The sequence below is a fragment of the Monoraphidium neglectum genome (genome assembly GCF_000611645.1).
Source record: "Monoraphidium neglectum strain SAG 48.87 unplaced genomic scaffold scaffold00195, whole genome shotgun sequence".
Lineage (NCBI taxonomy): Eukaryota > Viridiplantae > Chlorophyta > Chlorophyceae > Sphaeropleales > Selenastraceae > Monoraphidium > Monoraphidium neglectum.
In genome coordinates, this window is record NW_014013433.1 from 30756 (window position 1) to 39562 (window position 8807).

Genomic DNA, 8807 nt, shown 5'->3' on the forward strand with positions numbered 1-8807 from the left:
GGGGGCAGGGATCAGACAGACAAGAGGGGTTTGAGTGCGGCAGGGTGGATGGAACTGTTGAGGCGATGGATGAATAGCATGCATGCTTTGCCAATGCTGAGTGGGGCGCGCAGCCGCAAATCAGCAGTCTAGGTGTGCGCGGCATGCAGCTGCAAATGCAGTCCCTGCGGGCCAGTTTTGGAAGTGCGCATTTTGGGTCATGCAGTCAAGCGAGTATGGAAAGCTCACTGCAGCGCCCTCTTGCCCTCCCAGCAGACCCGCTCCTGTCCCACCCGCCGCTTGTTGACAGTCCGACACCACACATGGCCCCCCTGCCCCAACCACCAGATGCACGACACAGCGCGCGACCAGCAGGCGGGCGCACCGCGCGGCGGCGAGCTGGACCTGCCTGTCTTCACGGTATCGGCGTCGGACTGCCAGAAGCTGGAGAGGCGCCGCAGCCGTGACGGGCAGCCGCACACCTTCACCCACCTGCGGGACACCGGGGTGCGGGCTTGGCATGGCGTGGCCGCCCTGCTTTGATGACGGCCAGCTCTGCCGTTGCCCGTGACAGGCGGAAAGGGCCTGCTGTCCCAACACACGGCACCTCTGCTTTCTACACAAGGCCTAGGCACAGCAGACACTGGCCGACCCCTCTACCGCTGCCAATTCCAGCCATCAATTGATGCCCCCTTCCCCCCAAAGATCCCCGAGCTGCGGGACCACGCGCGGCAGATCGCCGCTCGCGGCCGCGCGGCGGCGCTCAAGGCCCTGGCCGGCAAGCTCAGCCACTTTGTGGTGTCCGCGGGGCGCGCGCTGCTCAACCAGGCGCGTGTGCCAGGCGTCGGCGGAGGGGCGGCTGGGTGCGGGCGGCCTCCCTGTGGATCCCCGCGAAGTGCTCATAGGCCAGCCCCCCCCCTGGCCAAGCTATCAGAGTGCAAAGTGGCAATTGTCGCTTTCCCCCTTTTATTAGAGCTTGAGCAGCAATGGCAGAACGTTGTCATGGGCTTTCACGTAGCCCAGCTGGACCCAAACCCCGCATGAATGTCACCGCACGTCCCGTCCGCAGGGCCAGGTGACTGAGAAGCTGGGACCCGCCATACAGGAGGCCTACGAGTCCACCCAGACCGGCCTCAAGCGCCAGGTTCGCGCCGCAGCCGCGACCCGCACAGCGCGCGGCCCCGCGCTATGCTACTCGTCAGGCGGCGGCAAGTTGCCGCACAAAACTTCTGCCGCAGCGCCGTTCAGGTTCCTTCCTCACTGCGGCTGCATTTTGGCGTGCATCCCAGCACTACGTGCGGCTGGCAGCTCGCCCAGGCTGCAAGCAGGGCACGCCATGCTGCCCCTCTTTGGCCCCACCCACAGACCTTGATTTCTGGCCCCTGCCTCCCGTTGCCCACGCCGCCGCGCCCCGCAGCTGGACGCCCACACCACCGCCTGGACCTTGCAGCTGCAGTCCAGCTGGATACACCAGGGCCTGGGGCCGCGCCTGACGACGGGCGCAGGCAAGCAGCGCACCAGGGCGAGAGCCGACATGAACGCCTTTCCATTTCTGGGGCCCGTGTTCGACCGACCTGCAGTTCTCAAAAGTATCTTGACAGAAGTATCTTGTGGCGTCTGCCTCCTCTGCAACGGAGACCCGGGCGCCCAGGGCTCCCTGTTGCTCTCAGCTTGCACTTGCGCCGCTCACCCCCCAAACACCTGCCCATGCAAATCCCCCGCAGCGCAAGCTGACCGCAGGGCGCCCACCACGGTCGCCGCCTGGCGCAGCAGCAGCGGCAGCAAGGGCTGCGGGCTCTACTACATGACGTGAGCCGCGGGGGCCACCGGGGGGTTGAGGGGGGACGCGCTGAGCTGGCTTTGGGCCGGGCCTGAGAGACATGGTCGGACTGCAAGCACGGCGAAGGCATCCGGTTGGAGGATGCTCGGGACGCCCACCTAGCTTGCTTGAGGTGCTTGCGCCAATCAGCCGCATTCTTTGCTCGGGGGCTTGCGCCTCACAAGGTCTTGTCATACGCCCGGAAAATCAACGTGGTCACCCCGCACATGCAGCTACAAGGCGGTTGTGCGGCGCAACGGGGGCCCCTATGTGTCGCCCAGCGCTGGCGAGGTGGGCAGGTCCGCTGTGCTAATGGCACGCCCCCCTCATGTGACCGCGCTGGGCTCCGTGGCTGCAGTACGGCTCCGATGCACCTGGCGGCCTGCCTCGCCCCAAGCTGTAGTGAAGGGACCTGAGGACACCCTGTGCTGGCCTTGGCACATGGGTTGACGCCCCCTGGCATCCTTGACAAAACCACACCCCTGCCTCCCTCCCCCGGTTCCGCCTCAGATCAACTTCAACGGTGATCTGGTGGGCCCCATCCTGGACGCGTGCGCCGTGATCTGGGACGCCACCTTCAACCAGGGTGGGCGCTGCATCACCTTGCGCTTCTCATTTGTACAGTTCAGGGTTTAAACCCTCAACCCTCAACCCTGTCTATTGGTAGTAGCCTGCCCTGCCCCTACTTAGGCCTCTGCCTTGTAACCGGTATCTACACAGTGCCCCTTTGTCACTTACGTGTGCACCCCCAACGCACCCGCAGGCACCGAGCTGCTGCTGGCCAACTTCTCAAAAGGCGTGATCAGCTCCCTCAGGCTGTCGCTGGCGGCCTTCCAGTGAGCTCCTACCTCACACGCATGGCCTCTCGCACGAGGCCCGCATACGGCGCGCGCCGTGAGAGCTGCTTGCTGCCCTGAAAGGCCCGGCGCGCCCGATGCACATGCAGGACGGCTTCTTTTCCGCAGAACGACATGCAACCAACTGTGGATGCCCCCTCGCCCATGTGCTCAGGCAGTCGCTGGTTGCCCTGGGCCTGGAGGGAGGGCCCCTTGCTGCAATGCTGGTGCAGGTGGCGCGCAACGAGCAGCGGCGGCTAGACGGCGCAATAGGACAGGTGGGCTGCGGGAACCGTGGGCGTTGGGAGATGTGATCTTAGACCTGGGTGGGGCGTCACAGGGCCTGTTGCCAGGGGCTAGGATTGTTGTTCAGCCGCGGACAGGGCAGGGCACCGGACCCAATGGACACAACCAGCAGTGTGCTGAGTCAGACGGGATCGCGGAGGGCTTCTGCCCCGCCGGCCATTTTCGCTTTCCGGCGAGTCCCTGAGAAGCCAGCTGCCGCACTTGCGCTCGATGCGTGCCGAGGCGCCACCCGTCCCTGTCGCGCCCTCCTGCCCACACCCAAAACCGCCAGGTGGTGGCCCTGGTGGAGGACCGCCAGAAGAGCCTCTCACGCTGCGTCCTGGAGGGAGAGGTGAGAGGGTTCAGGGCAAAGGGCGCTGGATCCGCTTGGTGCATGGACGCTCAAACGGGCAGTGTCTGTGCACGGCCATGTTGCACATCGCCAGCGGTGGGGTTTCGGGCGTTCAGCGGAGAGGTCTTGCCTGGGTCGGCAGACAGGGCGCCGGGATGCAGCAATAACACCCCCACAAGCTGCCCTGCATGCCTTTTCCAGTGTGATTTATCAAATCGAAACGTGGCCCAAGCCAGGCCGCTGGCACAGGCCGCCATGCGCTCGACTCACCGCTGCCCCTCATGGGCGCCGCCTGCCCTCGATCCCCATGCGCCGCCCAGGTCCGGCGCACCATGCAGGGCGCCTACGACGCCTGCGCCGCCGAAAGGTGCGGTTGACGGGGTGACGCTGATGCGGGTGTCAGCATTTTGGGGGTCGGGCCACCCCCCAACCTGGGCGCACCGCACACTGCGGGCCCTTGCGCCCGGGCACGAACTCTGCCGGCAGCGGCACAGTGCTTGGAGCGTCGCAAGCACGCGGCACTGAGGCCGCTCTGCTCGCTGCGCCGCCGTCAACGCGCACTGCACCGTCCAGGGGCGGCGGCAGCTACAACCGGATGCACACCCTCATGGTGGAGAGGCTGAGCGCGGCGCAGCGCGCCGGCATGTTCACGCGCGCGTGCAACACCATGCAGGCGGGTGGCAACAGCTGGCTGGGACCCTGGCTTTGAGGGGGCGCTGTGCAGCTCCAGGGAGCGCATCCTTGCGTCTTTCATTTCAAATTGCCATATTACACAGCAGCTGGAGTGCAGGGCTCTGCTCTGCATGTGGCACCTCAACAACTTGCACTCAAGGCAGGTGCGTGCCTGACCTCAACACATCCAACCACCCACCCGACCACAAAAAACGTCCACAGGAGGAGGTCCGCAAGCTGGCGACCGAGTGTGTGGCGCAGCTGCGCGGCGGCGTGGCGGCGGTGCTGCAGGGGGCGTCCACGCACCTGTCTACCCTATGGTGGGTGAAAAATATATCGCATGACTGATGTGTGGCCTTCCTGCCGCTTGTGGCTGCCTGGCCTTCCCTTGGTGGTACTTGTTTCCACCCAGCTGTCTGCTGGACTCCAGCTGCAGGACATCACCACAAAAGCACAGGCGCGCGCAAGCGCATCTGCTAGTCAACATCTCAGAGATTATGCAAACGACAACCGTGACAGCTGGGAGACTGTGTGTTGGTGCGCACCGATAGATTCATAAAAAGCATGCATGAATGTCCTCCTGCATTTGATATCTTTACAAATCCCAGGGAGGTGCCACCCTGCAATGACTACGAGCGCTACGAAGCCGCCAAGAAGCTGCTCGCCCTGGCGCACCGCGCGCGCGCTACCTGCGAGGCCGTCGGTGCGGCGCCTGAGCCCCTCTTCAGCCTGCCGTCGATTGCGCCTGAACCGCCATCTACGGCAAGAGCTCTGGCCACCGCTGGGGCTGGCGTCGCTGACACGGGGGCGAAACGACAGGCAGGCGGCGAGGGTACGGAAGGTGAAGAGGTAGCGAAGGAGGAGGCGGAAGAGGACGAGGGGATCAGAGACCGCCGACACGAGTCGTCCGTGCTGCAGCGGCAACAGCAGCAGGCGGAGCAGCAGGAAGCGGCGCGCCGTCATGAGCAGTGGTGGCAACATCAGCAGCAGCAAGCGCACCAGCAGCGGGCGCAGGTGCGGGCGTTGCAGCTGCAGCACCAGCAGGAAATGCTGCGGCCGCAGCACTTGCCGAATGCGCAGCAGCAGCAGCTTTTGCAACAGCAACAGCCGCGGCAGCAGCTGCTGCAGCAACAGCAGCGGCACCAGCAGCAGTTGCGGCAGCAGCAGCACCAGCAACTGCAGCGGCAGCGGCAGCAGCGGCAGCAGCAGCCACAGCAGCCACAGCACCCGCAGCAGCAGCAGCAGCAGCAGGTGCAGGTGCAGGTGCAGCAGCCGCAGGTGCAGCCACAGCAACAGCAGCAGCTGCAGGAGCAGCAGCGGCAGCAGCTGCAGGAGCAGCAGCGGCAGCAGCCGCAGGAGCAGCAGCGGCAGCAGCCGCAGGTGCAGCAGCGGCAGCAGCCGCAGGTGCAGGTGCAGCAGCAGCAGCAGCAGCAGCAGCCGCAGATGAAGCAGCAGCAGCAGGTGCATGTGCAGGTGCAGGTGCAGCCACAGCAACAGCAGCAGCTGCAGGCACAGCAGCGGCAGCAGCCACAGGTTCAGCAGCAGCAGCAGCAGCAGCAGCAGCTGGTCGGGGCACAGCAGCAGCTGCAGCAGCTCCAGCAGCAGCAGCAGCAGCAGGTGCAGCCGCAGATGCACCTGCCATGTTCCCAGCAATTACAGCTGCCGCAGCGGCAGCAGCAGCAGCAGCAGCAGCAGCAGCAGCAGGGATGCCAGCAAATGCACCTCCTGCACCAGCGAATGCAGCAGTATGAGCAGCAAGCGCAAGCTCGCATGCCGCTTTATCAGGATATGCAACAGTGCGCGGGACTGCAGCTGAACACTCAGCTGCCAGTGCTGGTGCCCCTCAACCCGGCACTGCCCGTGCTGGTGCCTCTCAACCCAGCCCACAACCTCGTCCCGCTACAGCAGCCGCAGCTACCGGCACCAGCGCTGCCGCCAGCTCGTGCAGCGGCGTGGGCACGCGCCCCAGAGGATGTCATTCCAGACAGCGAGGAGGACGAGGAGGTGGGGGGTGCCGCCAGCGGCGGCTGCGAGGTGGGGTGGCAGCAGGAGCGCGTGTTTGCGAGGAATGTGGCGGCGGACGTGAGCATGCGGCCACTGTCGAGACCGTGGCACGGGTGGGCGGACGAGAACGACCCCGGCGCAGCGGCGGCCGGCAGGGCCAACGGCGGGGCTGGAGTCAAGGCTAAGAAGCGCCAGGTACACCGGGCGATGAGGAATCGGGGAGGTCCCTGTGACATCATCGTGACTTTATGGGAGAGGGGTTCCATCTGCTCTCTGACGTCCTGCCCGGGCTTGCCCCATCCCTTGAGAACCCCACGACGGCTGGCGCCCCTGCAGTCGTTCAGCAGCCCAGCTTCCGGCTGCCAACGCGCGCGCGCTCTGCCCTTCCCCTTGAAGGCCAAGGGGGCCAAGAAGCCCCCTAAGCGCCCCATGGGCTCCTACATGCTCTTCAGCCAGGACAAGCGCGGCCAGGTGCGGAGCCACTCGCGGGCAGGACAGAGGCCAAATCGCATTCGGCGCTGGCTTGCTCCATGCCGCAGCTCAATCCGCAAACTAGACCGCGGCAGGCGCTTTGCCTTGTGCGCTGCCTTGCATCTGAACAGCGCCACCCCTCGCCGCCGCGGCACCAAGGCCCGTGCGCTGGTCGTTCGCCAGTGGCCAGTGCCCTCAAGCCACCCCTACCATCTGCGTGACGTGGTTGCAGGTGAAGGCTGCGAACCCCGCCTTTGGCGTCGCAGACATTGCAAAGGAGCTGGGCGCCATGTGGAGGGTCGTGGGCCCCAAAGAGAAGAAAAAGTACGAGGATCTGGCCAGGGAGGCGCGCACACGCTATGAGGTGGAGAAGGCGCAGTTCGAGGCCGGCCAGGGGTGAAGGCGGCACAGGCGCGGGGGCGAGCTTGGCGTGCTGTCATGGCAGTGGCCCCGACGCTTGTCATGTGTGGTGTGGCTTTGCTTGCAAGCGCAAGGCGACGGCGTGTGGGGTTCAGTTTGCTCCCAAACCTTGAGGAGCGGGTGAGTTTCAGGGCAGGGGGCACTCCGGAGCTCTGCATTCTAACTGAGAAAACAGATCAACTCGGCGGCGGTGGCGCTCGCACACTTGAAGCCTTCGAGCGACTCATTCAAACGGGTGATGTCACTGCTGCATGCCATTTCCTCGTGTAGATAGGGTCGACGACATGTATTGTAACGCGCCTGCATGCAGGTTCAAACCCCATCAGGCCCGTGCTATTTGTGGCTGCACAAGCAAGCTGCCCAGCGTCGGCACATGCTTGTCCTGTCAAGCTGCAGTGCAGAATCTTGCTTGATCCGCTTCTTGGTGATCCTGCCATGAAGGCAATGCAGCCTGTTGTTTTGCTGCTGTGCTGTCCCAAGCTGTTGCAGAGATCAGCCGTTTTTCACAACAGCATATGTATATGGACTGTTTACATACACATTTACAAGCAAGGACAGCTGACCATGCTCGATTGGTTGAAATGCAAACATCTCAGCACGCCGTCATCATGTCTGCGTCAGGCCTGCGAACATCTATGGAGTGAGTGGTTTGTTGGCCCCGTACAACGCATTGAATTTTACCAGCAATACAAACCCAGCTTCCATCCTCCACAATCAGCAAACTGTTGTGGTTGGCTGGATGACGAGTGGCCGCTGGGCACCCTGGAGCAGTTGCGCCGGCTCAACCTCGTGGTCGCGGCAGTCGAGCATGCGCGCTGATGTGCCCCTATAACCTTTAGAAGTCTGACAAGACGTCTACTTACTCGTTTGGCAGGCACCGCGCCCCGCGAGGTGGCCGCTCAAGTGCTCAGTGTCTTTCACGCGATCTGACCGTTTTCAACAACCTTGGTTTGATTCGCGTCTTCATGAATATGTAAGCATTGCGTCGCGGTGCGCTATGATGCCACATCAAGCCATCAGGCGTGATCACGCCGTCACGCTGCCATCCAGCGCCGTAGCGTGCCTCGCCTGACAAGGCCCTAGCAGAACCTCCACTGCTTTCCTTGGAGCAAGCCAGCGTGCCAGCAGAGAAACCTCCCAGTGTTCAGCGGCCCCCAGGGGCTGTGCGCCAAGCGCGCGTCGCAACCTCGTTGCAGCGATGGTGAGGTGGCGCGCAGGGGTGAGGGGCGGCCGTCGCGCGTCAACGCACTCGGCGCGTTCGCTCAGCCTCGCCCATGCATCGCGTGTACCCCTATTCTGTTGAGGACCTTCTGAGGCCTTGCATCTGTAAGCAAGGGTGCGCAGAAACCCCTCCTGAAGGGCGGTATTCGCCTCACCGCAACCTCCGCCTCGTCAGCGCAATCAACACCGGCATCTTCCGCCCCGCAGGCGCCAAGCAACAGCCCGGCGCACCCAATGGCCACCGACGCCGCACCAGGACCCCCGCCAGACCCCGCGCCGCCCGACCCGGGCCCGCCGCCGCCGTCGTGCGCGGCAGTCCCGCCGCTGCATCCGTCGGCCGCGAGCGCTGCGCCGGCTGCTGCAGTTGGCGGCGGCCGCCCAGATGAGAAGCCAGCCGCCGCCCTGGCCCCTGGGCCTGGCCCTCTCCTCCTGACCCCCCGGCCCTACCAAGAGGACCTCATCCAGACGGCCCTGAGCCGCAACACGCTGATCGTGCTCGAGACAGGTGGGGCCTCAGGGTGTGCGAGCATCCGCAGGGGTCCCACGTCCGTTGGCTGCTGCCAAAGGGCTTGTCATGATTGAAGTTGAGACATCGAACGCGTGCCCAAACCTAATGCCCTGGCCCGCATCAACGCATTTGCCAGGTTGATGTGTCAAAGTCCCTAACCTGGGCAATGGTATTTTGCTTACCTTCCACCTTACCTACCCACCCAACTGATGCCACATACACACACACCCCACCCTACCC

The 8807-nt window shown here is 64.4% G+C and overlaps 2 protein-coding genes across 2 annotated transcripts in view; both read left to right on the forward strand.

Annotated features, from left to right (window-relative positions):
- The window catches only part of MNEG_1858 (hypothetical protein), a gene marked incomplete at both ends in the record, with an annotated part of 8823 nt that extends 2005 nt beyond the window's left edge, over nucleotides 1-6818 (forward strand). Inside the window, 16 exons of the mRNA XM_014049668.1 lie at nucleotides 328-486; nucleotides 685-822; nucleotides 1049-1123; nucleotides 1397-1542; nucleotides 1720-1788; nucleotides 2032-2089; nucleotides 2309-2384; nucleotides 2562-2634; nucleotides 2810-2912; nucleotides 3212-3271; nucleotides 3592-3638; nucleotides 3845-3881; nucleotides 4166-4263; nucleotides 4552-6142; nucleotides 6344-6418; nucleotides 6651-6818. Coding sequence (XP_013905122.1) covers nucleotides 328-486; nucleotides 685-822; nucleotides 1049-1123; nucleotides 1397-1542; nucleotides 1720-1788; nucleotides 2032-2089; nucleotides 2309-2384; nucleotides 2562-2634; nucleotides 2810-2912; nucleotides 3212-3271; nucleotides 3592-3638; nucleotides 3845-3881; nucleotides 4166-4263; nucleotides 4552-6142; nucleotides 6344-6418; nucleotides 6651-6818 — 2973 coding nt within the window. The remainder of the gene's footprint in view (nucleotides 1-327; nucleotides 487-684; nucleotides 823-1048; nucleotides 1124-1396; nucleotides 1543-1719; nucleotides 1789-2031; nucleotides 2090-2308; nucleotides 2385-2561; nucleotides 2635-2809; nucleotides 2913-3211; nucleotides 3272-3591; nucleotides 3639-3844; nucleotides 3882-4165; nucleotides 4264-4551; nucleotides 6143-6343; nucleotides 6419-6650) is intronic.
- A 1475-nt stretch (nucleotides 6819-8293) lies between these two features.
- MNEG_1859 (hypothetical protein) lies at nucleotides 8294-8564 on the forward strand (the record flags this gene model as incomplete). The annotated part of the gene is made up of 1 exon (XM_014049669.1): nucleotides 8294-8564. A coding segment is annotated over one exon (271 nt), but the record flags the coding sequence as incomplete, so codon positions are not given.
- Nucleotides 8565-8807: the final 243 nt, after the last annotated feature.